At 41.6% G+C, this 14,126-nt stretch overlaps 1 protein-coding gene and 1 long non-coding RNA gene across 2 annotated transcripts; one reads left to right on the forward strand and one right to left on the reverse strand.

Moving 5' to 3' along the window:
* Positions 1-7,628: 7,628 nt before the first annotated feature.
* Positions 7,629-8,669, reverse strand: LOC5579054 (general transcription factor IIF subunit 2). The gene has a single exon (XM_001657204.2). It carries the CDS (start codon positions 8,555-8,557, stop codon positions 7,745-7,747), a length of 813 nt encoding a protein of 270 aa, XP_001657254.1. The 5' UTR covers positions 8,558-8,669; the 3' UTR covers positions 7,629-7,744.
* A 2,577-nt stretch (positions 8,670-11,246) lies between these two features.
* On the forward strand, positions 11,247-11,950 carry LOC110675106. The gene is made up of 2 exons (XR_002499285.1): positions 11,247-11,584; positions 11,643-11,950. It is a non-coding gene; the product is annotated as an uncharacterized LOC110675106 (long non-coding RNA).
* Positions 11,951-14,126: the final 2,176 nt, after the last annotated feature.

A 14,126-nucleotide genomic window follows, 5' to 3' on the forward strand; every position in this document is an offset into this window, starting at 1 on the left:
TGCTCAGGCCGCGGGACTACCGGATGAACAACTACGCAGGTCGAAGCGAATCAAGATAGTGAAAAGAGATAATGATTTTGTTTATGAATAAGTCGATTGAGCCTTCAGGGAAGGTGTTATGAATCGCAAATTATAATTTCAGATGATCTGATATCGAATAGCATAAAATGAAATCGAAGTTAATTATCCTATATTTTGTATTGCATATTGTATTGATTATTTTTGACACAAGTCAATTCGAAATGTAATTTCGATACTAGTTTGAAAATCTGATTATTGTTTCTCTTCAAGGGGGGAGAACTGTAGTGTCCGCTCTACAGAGCCTTCACTGTTTTGAGAATATACTGTGGTCGAATACCAACACTTGAGTACATGTAGAACAGTATAGCTGAGATCGGAAATAAACTACATTCGATCGTTCACTTTCGTTTGTACAGAGCTAGAAGATAGACGTGTTCTCCTTTTTGCGGCTGACACCGAAAACCTCTTACCAATCTACCCTTGCTTGCGTTGTAAGTGCCGGACATAAAAGTAACTACCGCAATAAATAAACGTTATATTATGCTATTAAAAACCTTTAACGTCGTTTATTACCTCATAACAATCTTATTAGTATTAACCAATATTCTTCATTTGAAAGGCATTTAAGATATATGCCCTTTTCATACACATTTCATTTGCTATCACACATAAATTTGAAGATCGCAAAATGAACACGTGGTATGTGTCCCACAAATAAACATCATGTACATCGGCACATTGCAAAAATCTATTTGTGCTACACATATACAGGATATGGATATTTTTTCCAGTGTAGGACTTCTGCCCATCAATGGCAGATGGTTCAAAGTTCAGTCAAATGCGCAAAGTATTCCGGAGGCACATTTGCTACTGGAAAACATTGTGTACATAGAGTAATAGCACAGACAAACAGACGTAACAGTTAGAACAAATTTCATTAAAATCCATCGCCCAGTTTACACCATCATCATCTGGTGAGCATGTTGCACGAAAAAGTGTTTCGTGCAACAAGACCGGCAGATGGCGGTAGTGTGAAACGTCAAACGCGAAGAAAAACGATGCGCGCGCCTCTGGTTGTGAGATTTGTAACATAGCGAATTTGAAATGATAGTTAAATGTGTGGTCGATGGAAATTTCGTCAGTGTTACGTCTGTTTGTCTGTGGTAATAGGGTATATCACAATAGTCCTAAAAAATGGACGCAGTGATCCCACACCCGACAGAAGAAGAAGATCGTCCACATATACTAACACGTAGCACCAAGAACCATGTGAGCATTTCCGATATAGGCACGGATCCGATTTACACCTTTCAAATCCTTGTTGAATGAGTTCTTGGTGTAACTTGGCGTTCCATGACCTAGCTGCCTGCTTAAGTCCGTACAAACTTTTCATTAGTTTACAAACCTTTGTTTCGTTGCCTTTCGAGATGAATCCACTTGGTTGCTTCATATAAATCTCCTCCTGAAGATCACCATTGAGGAAGGTGGTCTTGATATCATACTGTTTGATAATCATCTGTTCCTTCGCTGCCACAGCCACCAATGTACGGAAGGTAGTCTGCCGAACCACAGGCGCGAACACTTCATAATAGTCAGTTCCATACTGCTGACTAAACCCTTGGGCCACCAAGCGAGCTTTATAACGTATTATACGGCCGGCTGTATCACGTTTGATTACGAATTTCCATTTACAACCAACGGCTTTTCGCTCTTTTGGTAGATCTTCCAAAGTCCATGTTTGATTGGATTGTATTGAATTCATCTCCTCCGCCATAGCAGCCTTCCATTTTTCCGCATCGGGTGAGGACATCGCATCATTGTAGGATCTGGGAAGGAAGTCATCAGTGGTAGCCACACCACCAAATTCCATATGAACATCGTCGTCCTCGAAACCTTCAAAAATACTGGAACCGTCAGTGTCAACCTGTGAATTGTTTGAAGCCGGAAGACCTTTGCATTCAATTGTAAAATCTTTATACTTGCCAGGGAGATTGTGCTCCCGTCCGCTGCGCCTCAACGTCCGTGACCAAGACGGATTTGAATTTTGTCGCGTAGGTCACTTCTTTTATCGTACTAGTCGAAGTATTGCCATCACTGGTATCTTCATATTCATCTTCCGTTTCAGATTCATTGTTCCTAACGTCTTGTGCAACTGCTCGGTCGACTTCACGTAAGCCACCTTGAACTTCTGACCGGTTGACCTCAGGCAAAACGGTTGGTGCATTGGTATACCCTAGAGAAATAACGGTTGGCTTCTTTACTCGAAATGCTTGTGGAATATTGTCTTGACAGACTTCATTGATGAAAACCACCTCGCGACTCTTGAATATGCATCTTGTTCGAGGGTCATACAATCGATAGCCCTTAGTTGCTTCTTCAAATCCAATAAGAACACACTCACGTGACTTCGGAGTTCGGGTCCCATTTTCTGCGCTTTATTTTCGGTACTTGCGCCATCGCCTTCGTACCAAACACTCGAACGTGCGAAAGATCGGGTTTCCTACCAGTCCACACCTCATCCGGTGTCAAATCGTGTCTACAGGTTGGAGATCGATTCACTAAGTAAACCGCAGTAGCTACAGCCTCGGCCCAGAACGATTTCGACAACTTGGCATCGAATAACATACAGAGCGCCTTTTCAACGATGGTGCGGTTTGCGCGCTCAGCCAATCCATTTTGTTTTGGAGTATAATCGTTCGTTGTCTGTGTCTGATGTCTGATACCAGCCTGCTTCAAATACTGCTGAAACGATCCATTAACAAATTCCTTACCATTATCACTTCGCAATGTTTTCAATCGGTGACCAGTCTGACGCTCAGACAATGCATGGAATTGTTTGAAACTGTCCAGAACTTCGTCTTGAGATTTTGATTTCAAAAAATAGACAAACATTCGGCGGGATTTATCATCAATAAACGTGATGTAGTATCGGCTGCCTCCAATTGATGCTTGTTCCATTGGTCCAGCGATGTCGGTATGAATAACCTCGAGAATCTCTGTTGCTCTTGACCCTTGCTTACTAAATGGTAGTTTCGCTTGTTTCCCCATTGGACATACCTGACAGTCTCCGGTGCTTTCGTTATTGATCCGAATTCCATTGACAACTCCACCGGCAAGTCGTTTCACATTCTGCACACTCAGGTGCCCAAGCCGTCGATGTCAAGTTTCCAATGGAACTAAGCATTGCTTTACCAACCGGAACAGATTGATTGATCTTGAACAAATCATTCTTGATTACTCCTGTTGCTACGAGCTTGTTGTCTCTATTACGGATTTCACAACCTTCGCTGTTGAACGTGACGGTGTAACCTTTCTTCACGATTTGGATAACAGACAATAAATTCGTTGATAAATCGGGAATGTACTGGACATCATGGACTGCAATCGATCCGCCATTTTGACACTCAGGATATAATTTCGCCGTTCCAGTAGCTTCGATCCGCATCGAGCCCTTGTTTGCTGCTAGCACCGTACCGCCGGAACACTTCGCGTCTTCCATTAATTCGAAATTTTTCGATAGGTGCTTCGTAGCTCCAGAGTCCAGGTACCATTCGTTGTCCGATATTCCGATTGTAGAGAGCACCGTGCAAAAGGCTTCAGCTTTCTTTTCATTTCTTCCTTCTGTACAAAATTTTGCAATATGACCAAATTTACTGCACTTCCTGCACTTGGGGCCCTTCGGTTGATAAGATTGCTTCTTCTTTTGTTGATTACCTTGGTGACGGCTTGGAAGTTTTTCACTTTTCCCTTTAGCAACAAAAGCCAGTTTTTCGCTCGGAGATAATAGGGTCCTAAAGCCCTGTCCCAATTTTAGTGCCAAACGCTTAAGTTTAGGCCAAAAACACATGTTTACTCAATTTTTTAATGTTTTCCGTTGGTTTAAGCCCAAAAAACATTTTTTTTAGATTTTGTCACATCCTTTGGCTTATACTCAAATTTTGGGTGTATTTTGATTTCCGTGTCCCTTACGAAATGTCAGATAGGAACAACCCCAGTGGTCGAACTAAAACCCCTGTGGTGTTTTTGTCGACTAAGCGAACGTCAAACATGATCAAAAGTGTCAAGGTTCATTTATGGACCAAATTTTTAAATTAAAGTTTAAACATGATATAGCCATTATTTGAGCGGGAAAAATTGCTAAAGTAGTTACAGTAACATGCTTTTTCGTGTTATTAAATAAAAACAAGATTTCATTTAAAATTTTAGGACCCAATTCCTCTTGCAACAGGATAGCACAGACAAACAGACGTAGCTCTTAGAACAAATTTATTCAAAATCCATCGCCCAGTTTACACCATCATCATCTGGTGAGCATCTTGCACGAAAAGGTGTTTCGTGCAACATGCTCACCAGATGGCGGTAGTGTGAAACGTCAAACGCGAAGAAAAACGATGCGCGCGCCTCTGGTTCTGAGATTTGTATTGCGGCGCTTATATTAAATCCACATCCAGCGGCGGCGGTAACGCGCAGAAGATATGCGCGCAATTCAAACGCAACGTCAAAAATCAGGTTGGCTTGGATTTTATCGTCCTTCAAGGACACAAATGTTTCAAATTTGCCCAATCTGAAACATTTGGTGATTTTCATTATCACTGCGACGGTATATCGACATTTTCAGATAATCGCATTACGTGGATTTATCTTGCAGAGCACAATAACATAACGAATTTGAGATGATCGTTAAATGAGTGGTCGATGGAAATTTCGTCAGTGTTACATCTGTTTGTCTGTGAGGATAGTCTTCGCGGAATCACCGGTAATCTTCATTCCTGAGTTCTTGAGCACCATTACCATCGGCTGGTACCGCTCCGGAAGCCCAGCCAATAGCAATACTCCAACGAACCGTTCCGGAATTTGGAATCCAATTTCATTCAGTTGATGACACGTAGATATCATTCGGTTAGCGTAACTCTCCATCAATCCACAAGATTCCAAGTCAGTTCGAATAAGTTTATAAAGAAGTCCAACTTCACGGGTGAGTCCTGTTTCCTCAAATGCATTGGTCAACTTCTGCCAAACTTGCCGAGCTGTGCTAGCATATCGAACGTGGTAGTAGTTCTCTGGTTCCAAGAGCAGGATGATTTTTCCTCTAGCCTTTTTGTCCTTTGCCGGATCAACAGCTTCCAAGGTTCCGTCGTCCTTCTTCTTGGGCTCAACGGCTTCCCATAAATCTTCAACTTCAAGGTACGTCTGGACAGCAAAGCGCCAAGTCGTCCAGTTCTCTCTGCCGATCAACCTTTCAATCGTTGGATTTCCACTATTCGTCATTTTTATCGCGTTTCTGGATCCAAAACTTCTTGGTAATAAGTAACACGCAGTGAAACTAAAATACGTCTGTATTTAATGAAAGCTTTAAGAGGAATGAACAAACTTAGATTAAGTCATAGACACGGTGTACTAAAATTAAGAAGGTGATATACTCCGAAAACTGACAGCTACTTGACGACGTCATTCCTATCCACCTCGAACAAATTTGCGAAAAAAATGATCTAGTGGTCCGGAAGGTATATGGTACGATAGGAGTGACGTCACATGTTTATAATGAAACTCGATATTTACATCAGTGAAGAGACTGCCTTGTTAATTTTTATGCCGTGGTCATAGATTCTTCGATCAAGCTAGGTTACTATGATCACTGTCGTCTAAACTTCAACAAACTTCCAACCCGAAAAGATCCTCGACCGGTGGGATTCGAACCCACGACCCTCAGCTTGGTCTTGCTTGACCATCATTCTGTTCAAATTACCCTTTAAAAAGGTTTACTGATGGAGGAAAGCAAACTGATTGGATCAGCTACAAGCTTCTGTAGGATTTTTGTCCGGTTTTAAAATTGGTTCAACCTTTGCACTTTTCCATCTGTCAGGAAAATATGCTAATAGGGCACTTGCAGCCTTTGTTTAATGTGCCCAACGGACCCCTTTGATTTTGCTGGGAAACGTTTCGTAACGTGTTTTTCGTTTCAAACCGTTACCCAGCAAAATCAAAGGGGGCCGTTGGGCACACTTTTGTTTGCTGCAAGCGCCCTATAGGGCCTGTCCCAATTTTAATGCCAAACGCACGTCTAAATATGATGTAGTCGTTATTTGAGCGGGAAAAATTTCTAAAATAGTTGTAGTAACATGCTCTTTCGTGTCAATAAATAAAAACAAGATTTCATTAAACATTTTAGGACCCAATTGAAAACATTCGTTAAATATATCAACCAAAAATGATAAGCTACTCTCTGGAAGTTTCTTGATGAGGATTTAGAAAATTCCATGATCGCCAGGAGCTTTCATATTTTTTGAGTTTTTTTTAATAATAGTTCTCACTTCTTCCAAATCAGTCTCCCGGGAATTTTCGAAATCGTTCTCTTGATTGAGAACGTTTTCGAAGTCCTTAGCAACTTGATTTTCAATTGGACAAGTAAGTTCTAAATTCAAATTATGCGCGCATTCAAACTACAGCAAGTTTTTGCGCTTTTTGGCAATTAGTTAGTAATAATTTGTTTTCCTCTTTTCTCTTTTTCTCGCTTCTGGTGTTTTTTTTCCAATTTTTTTGATAATTTCCAAAAGGACTGGCATTAAAGCCAGGGTTCAATTCGTTGTACGTTGATCCAAATCACGTGCAACGAAGCAACCTAGAATAAATTCAAATTAAAGCGAAGTATGCACTTCAACAGAAAAGTAATGGCCTATCTATATGCGTGGGAAATTTCTTGCAAGAAATGCTCAAGAAAAGCATTTTTCTTTGATCGTAGTACGCAGTTGAAAAGAAATGTCAATTCAAATGGAGCTCACTGTAGGAAATGTATTGAGCATGAGCCTATGCATGCTATAAAACGTTTGACTTTTATTGTGCGCCCTGTTTTCAAGTTGCCCGTGAGAGAGAGCGAGACAGCACCAACACACGGCGCACAGTAAAAGTCAAAAGAATTTATAACACGTACAGAGGCTCATTTCTTGGGCTGAATTTTTTACTTTTCTTGAGCGGAACAGCATACTTAGCTTAATCAAGCAATCGAAATAAAATTTTCTTAAGTCTTTGTTCATAAGTCATCCAAACCAGTCGGTTTTAATTATTACTGCCACCTGCAACAGGTTATAGGGATGGTACACAAATTATGTCACGCTAAATTTCCACTTTTTTGACCACTTCCTTTTAACTTTTATCACGTTTTTTGTATGAGTCCTCCGAAATTTTTGTAAGGCTTGTCCCGCTTGGCTTGATCCCCCCCCCCTCGGGGCGTGACGTAATTTGTGCATGGCACCATAGGCCTGAGCGAGTATTTTTTTTTTTCCACAAGCCGAGTATTTTTTTTCCACAAGCCGAATATTCTGGAAGCAAAATGGACGGAAGCCGATTCAACCTGCAAAAGCTGAAAATCGCCAAATATTCAAGCTGGCGCTTCAAGGTGGAACTTCTGCTGGTCCAGGATTTGGCGTTACGTGACACCAGGTGAGAAACCGGAAGCGGAAGCAGAAGCGGTTTGGGCCGCTGGAGATGCCGATCATTTTGGTTAAAGTGGAGACTGCGACTGAGACGTTTTAGAGACTTGCATTAAAAAAGTGACCAGGCCTCTAAAAAGAAACCTGGTACCAGTCATTGCCAACATAGTGTGAAGCTCATTTCCATATTGTCAAATTAAATTTATTCCTGATCCTATCGATCTAACATTGATAAGTCCTTACATACAATAAATTGATCAATCCCAACCCCATAAACCCTTCCTTCCTCACTATTGTCAGTCGCTGTCACTATCGGACATGCCCTTACTCTCCTCCTTCTTGTCGTCGTCCTTGTAGTGCCGATATTCCTTCTTCAGTTCCCACATGTTCTTGTGCGGATTCTTCATATTGTAGTCACACACCTCTTTCAGAATTTCCTTCAGATAGCTTATGGGCTGCCTCGTGATCTTGACCAGATCCTTAATGTTGTAGTACTGGTGCTTCTCGAACGCATTGAACAGCATGTCCAGCACGGCGTTCTTGTCGTCCCGGGACTTCTTGCCCTCGGCCTTCTTCCGCTCCTTGTCCTCGATGTTGTGTTTGTGGTCCGAAACCGGTTTGAAGTTGTGCACAATCTTCTCCAGCGATTTGACCTGCCGGGCCGGTTGCGAAGCCTTCCGAATCGACTCCAGCTTCATCTTCATGTAGGCATTGTCTCCCAGGGGACGGCACTCCAGCCGCTGCACGATACGTCCCTCCATGAACAGCTTTTCTCCCTCGGGGGCCCCATCTTCCTTGGTCCCCGATGGGACACTGTGTGAAAATACGCCCAACGTTTGCTTGGTCACCACCGACACGTCCAGCTTGTGCTCCCGGGGAATCTCCTCACCCGGATCAATGTTGATCACCGCTTCCGACAAGGTCAACGAGACCTGGGCTTTTTGGCCGACCTGTTTGGAGATCTTCAGCTTTCCTACCTCGATGTTGCCCGGAGCTTTCTCCCACTTGTTGGCAATGTATTTCGGAACTTTCACCAACCAAACACCGCGACCCGCGTTCGAAAGATCCAGTTCCTTGTCCGAACGGGCGGTTTCCGCTTCCTTGGACATTCTAGCTTCCGGTTTTAAATCCGTTTTCGTTCCCGAATTAGTTGAAAATAGTTCACGTACGCAGAAAAGCTACTGGTAAACAATGCTGCCGGTTGGTCAAAGCAAAACTAAAACATCGTACGAAGAGTTTGACAGCTCAGTGGGTCAGAAGCCGAAGGTCGAAAAAACATGCGATCGTAAAGTTGATTTTGATTGATAAGGCCGAAAGATAAAAGACAGAAAACGTGAAAATCAGCTGCACTCAGAAACACGGGTGTAGTAGATATATATTCCGTGATAAAAATGTTAAACAAAATTATAAGGTATGACTAGTACAGGTTTAGCGTGTCTTGCGTTATATCGAAACATGCCATAAAAACTATTTCCCGCTTAAATAGCATTCGGGTAGTTCAATGTCAACCGATCTCTGGAGAGATCGTCCTAATATGATTCGGAGAGACGAATGCTTCGGCACTACCAGTGAGAGAGAGAAAATAGGCACGAACTTATCATGTAGTTCGGCTTTGGGTAGTTAGCGTCGGTGTAGTGTGAATGTGAGAATATGGCGGCATGTAACCGTCGAGAATGTGAGAAAAAAAGATAGCACATAAACTGCGTCTCCCTTGCTTCGCGAAGCTAGAAAGCAAGATGTGTGGATTTTACTCTGTAGCCAGAGTAAGGTGGTCCCACTTGGCGAAGATGGCTAGGAGGCCATCTTTAACTTGCTGGCCGTTTTGTTTACAAACATTACTGCCTGGTCTGGATAACGCTCAGACTGAAGCTAACCGTGCTGCCAATAGTGCGAACGAAATAGTTAAAAAGAGAGATAAAACTAGAGTACGCTACGCGCAGATGCGGCTGCATTAGAATAATGTTTGACACCACTTTTTCTCTAACCAATCAGAAGTCATTACTGCCTGGCCCGCAAGATACTGAAACTTGAACTAACCGTGCTGCCATAGGTGTGGACGAAATTGTAGAAAATAGAGAAAGAAGTATAGAGCACACATGGAGCAGATGTGACCTATTAGAATAATTATTGACAACACTGTTTTTCCAACCAATCAGAAGTCGATTGTCCGACTACCTGTCTCAGATGTTTGTAAACAAAACGGCCAGCCCTTCCTCACCTACCCTTTCCTGGTTTCCTCCACAAAGTGAGCATAATGTATCACCTTAGGAGGAGCTGCAGCCGCCTTGCTAGAAAGAGCGAGTTGATCGTGTCGCTGCGATTCAAAGAGAAATTCAGTCTGTTGGAAAATTTTAGCGCGATTAGACGTGCCTTTAAAAGTGCAATGATTTTGGTCCCAAATGATTGCAAGTGGATTGTGGATCGTAAATGGACTTTTAAAGAAATTTGGGGAAGTAGTCACGACAACGGGTACACACAAAAAATTGTGCGGTAGAAACTACCATTTTGGGGGGTTTCGAAGAGTATCGTTCTGGAGGAGGATTGGCCGCATAAGCCGCGTGGCGCAGAACGGGATCCTCAGGCTGGATGGATTGGCCGCAACGGAGGACGGAATCTATCGGGAACGTAGGCGATGGCTGGATGGCAGCTGGCTGGTCAAAGGAGCTCGTGGACAGGATCGAAGTCAGGAGGAGCTCGGATGGTTGACGGAGCATGTACGAAGTTCGGAACGAGGAGGCGTTTCGAGACAGGAGGAGACGATCGGGAGTCGAGGTTGCGACCCTAAGGAGGAGTGTTGGAATAGAGGTAGTGTCGCATTTCAGGTAGAAGAATCGTCGGTTGAGAAGCATGCGTCGTCGTAGGTAAAAGTGTGGAAGATTAGTTGAGTTATGATATTTGTGTAGGATATTGAATTGTAAATGTATACCTGGTTTGAATAAAGAGAGTTGCAGCTGCTGATTGAGGTATCAGTCAGTTAGCTGCCCAGTTGAAGGAGACATCTACTGTATTATATTTCTTTATGATCGGATGTGGAAGGGCTAGCCTCGCTAGGATCCGCGTGGTCTTAGCAAACTAGCTCTTCAACAGTTTATGCGTAGTATGCACCTGAAACGTAAAGCACTCAAGTAAAATTTCTCCATTTTACCAAAGTAATTTTGACAGCTGATCCAGTATGAGCGAAATGTCACTTTTACTTGCGGAATAATTGAGCGGCACATTTTTCCGTACGGAAAAGTGACAGCTCCATTTGATTTGTACAGCAGGCGTTACTGATGTTATGAAATCAGCTCTACTTCTCAGCAGCGTACAGCTCAAGTAATTTCGGTAGCGGAATCATTCCTTGAACGTTTCTTGTCCTATCCTTTTGCACAGTACTTATGATCAGCGTACCGGCCATTATCAACAAAAAAAACTGAATCGGTATCAATAAGATGAAAGATATTCCATATCGCGCTTGCACATATGAGAAATATCGAACGCAAATGTTAACATGCGAGAAATAAAGCAAAACACATCTATTTGCCTCTTTTCCTCTCACCCAAGAAAATAAAACAAATGTATGAGGACCTTGCATGTATTGAAATTGCACCAAATCTGCGATGAACGACGTTACCATGAATGTTTTAATATAAATAATACGATCTAAGATGTGACACGATTAGTAAATCGATTGTAAAAGATTGTGGTACACGGAGAAAAGCGAAAACTCTATTTAGATTATTGTTTAATACATATTGAATTATTTCATCTTTATATTTTACAAATCATATAAAATAAGCACATGCTAATTATTTTTTAATTATTCCAATGCTTTTTTGAGAATTATTTTTCCACGTGCATATGAGTTGCTTCACGCTACACTTGACACTTTGTGATATTTTCCGGATCCACAACCGACATCAATTACATACTGCAATACGGTTTAAGCAAACATGAAAAAACCGCGATCTAGTGCGAGTTTCAGTTTAATTTATCAGTGGAAAGTTCGAATTATCGAAGTTAGTCCTCAACAACGAAAAGTCGGTGTTTATCGAAGCAGGGTTTCTGCCACACGGAGATTATGGACATGGAAAAAGCTGGCAGTAGAAACGCTTTGAACAAGAATGTTCCTGAGAAGACACGAAGGAGACATTATGGTAAGTTACATTATATTAGTCTTTCTCTGTGTTTTTCACTAATCATAGAATATCGCAGGGGATTTCATCATTGTTCGCATGGATGCTCAGGAGTGCCCAGGAACCCGGACCTGGCATACGAAACCTGATAATACTCGGGAGTGAATCTGATCCTGGAAGATGGAGCAGCAATAGGAGCGGGTGCAACCGAAACAAAATTCGTCGGCCAAAAAACTACCGGAATTCGCGAACCAAACTGCAGGAGGAACTTGCCCGGGTACCTACTGAAATGATTATTTGCACTAATCTTTGTTTAATTGAATGTGATGTGCAATTATTTGATGAATCAGCAAAATAAAAAGTATCCATTGATTAGTTTCATTTCCATTTGATTTTTTTCTGATGTTCTTATTCCAAGAGGAAAGTAAACAAAAGCTTGAAAGCCAGTATGGGCATTTAATCGCTTTAAGCATTACAACGATTAAACTCCGTTTATCTTTTGACACAATAATGCAGGGATATGCCTTGTAAGGAGTGAATAGATCGAATATGGTTTTAGTATGGTTTATAAGCATTTTAGATTTTTTATTTTTAACCGTGTAGGGTGATGTTGATTAGAGATTGATTGTTTTATGAATTTTGCTTCCTCTGCGCTGCTATGTACATAGTTATATAGTCAAATGCCATGCCGGCATCACTCATGATTCAGCAGGACAAAAATAGACACACCACTGCAAACTTTTTTTCTTTTAAATATGATGTTAAGCATACCAATCCACTCGTGCAACAATGGAGCAGATGTGAAATGCGACGGAAATCATAAATAGGTACTTGGACGACAGCAGTTTGAGCCTGGGCCACGCAATGAAATAAAAAGAAACACACGTCCTCAAAGGGAACATGAAAGAAAAGAAAAACAATCGAAAGATAAACAACTTTTTTTTCTCTTTTTGCCACCTGCTATAAAAATTTGACATCATCCATTTCAGAGACACGATACGAGTAGGCTGTTTATCAGCCAAATAATTCGCCAAAAGTGGCTTTATAACAGCCCTAAATTACGATATAGTTCCAATTAGCCCTGTCGGCCAAGCTTTTAAATCGACTATAGAACCAACTTGGGGCCGATTTTTACGGCTTGAGCTAAGTATGCTGTTCCGCTCAAGAAAAGTAAAAATTTCTGCCCATGAAATGGTCAAGAAATTTCGTACAGTGAGCTCCATTTGAATTGACATTTCTTTTCAACTGCGTACTGCGATCAAAGAAAAATGCTTTTCTTGAGCATTTCTTGCAAGAAATTTCCCACGCATCGAGATAGGCGATTACTTTTCTGTTGAAGTGCATACTTCGCTTTATTGGTTACTTGGGTAGACTTTCATTACGAAATTGAAAAGCTGCCAATAATGTACTGATGGTACATTTTCAAACACCATTTACCTTATATCCTTGATTTCAGTCACTACCAGCTAGTTTTGAAACGATAACACGACCAGCTGGAGCGTGAGAACAATGGTGATGACTGTAAACATCGGAGGACCAGCTGGTTTTGTTGTTTAAACTAGACCAGCTGGTGAGTCGAGAACAAAGAGAAAATGGTAAACACTGAACCGGCCGGAGTAAACTGTCATGAACATCAGGATGCATGGGCGGCGGTGATCGAAAAGGGGTAGCGAAATCGAAGGCGAAATCTGAGAAAGACGAAATTCAAATCACTAAAGTCTAAGTGGTGAAAAAAATCGCAATACGCATCTGGAGAGAAAATCGCCATAAAACGTAAACATAAAGGCAGATGTCAAAGTCAGTTTGACATCTACTCTTGACATTCGAGTGCTTTTTAGTTGGATTTTTTCCAACCAGTGAACAACCAATAATCGAGTCATGCCATGTAGTGGAGCTCTAACGAGCGAATTCCCACTGTACATTATAGGCAGCTTCTCAATTTCGTCATAACTGGGCTCGAAATGTAAATCGAGTGATCCGGTGTTATGAAAAATTACTGACGTACAGTAAAAAAGTTCACTGAGTACGGTTGCTAGAGTAACTGAATTTTAGTAACTTTGGTGCAATGCATTTAGGCACCAGTCAGTAAGTGGCAACTTTGCCTACTTCCGATGCTATTTTCTGTTCAAAACATATGATCTTGCAACACTGTAACTAGCAAATCAAAACAATAATATTTTTGCGTTCACTTTTCGTATTGTTTGTTTGTTGCAGCAAATACTACGCATAAAACGATACATAAAGCGTTCGTATTGCAATTAGGTAGGCGTTTCACGGCGAAATTCAATCTCTTTCGCTCTTCTACTAAACTTTAAAACAATGGTGCCAGTACCGTTTTGATTTAAATTACGGACACTTAAGACACTTATTCCAATTCCGGACAGGTCATACAAATCATACATAGAAAACTCAAATCATCAAATGAAATCGTTGAACCACTAGAGAGACCCCTAAGGCCCCAAGCACAATGTGAACGGCAACGCGGCACTACGGCAAAACGGCATGCCCATCTTGATCTACACTTTACTTATCAATCCAGTGTTGACTAAATCCTTTTCAACAT

Source organism: Aedes aegypti, chromosome 2 (assembly GCF_002204515.2).
Source record: "Aedes aegypti strain LVP_AGWG chromosome 2, AaegL5.0 Primary Assembly, whole genome shotgun sequence".
NCBI classification, from domain to species: Eukaryota; Metazoa; Arthropoda; class Insecta; order Diptera; family Culicidae; genus Aedes; species Aedes aegypti.

Bases quoted from the DNA above. Each gene is read 5' to 3' on its own strand.
- LOC5579054 (XM_001657204.2), bottom strand. From the start codon at position 8,557: ATGTCCAAGGAAGCGGAAACCGCCCGTTCGGACAAGGAACTGGATCTT.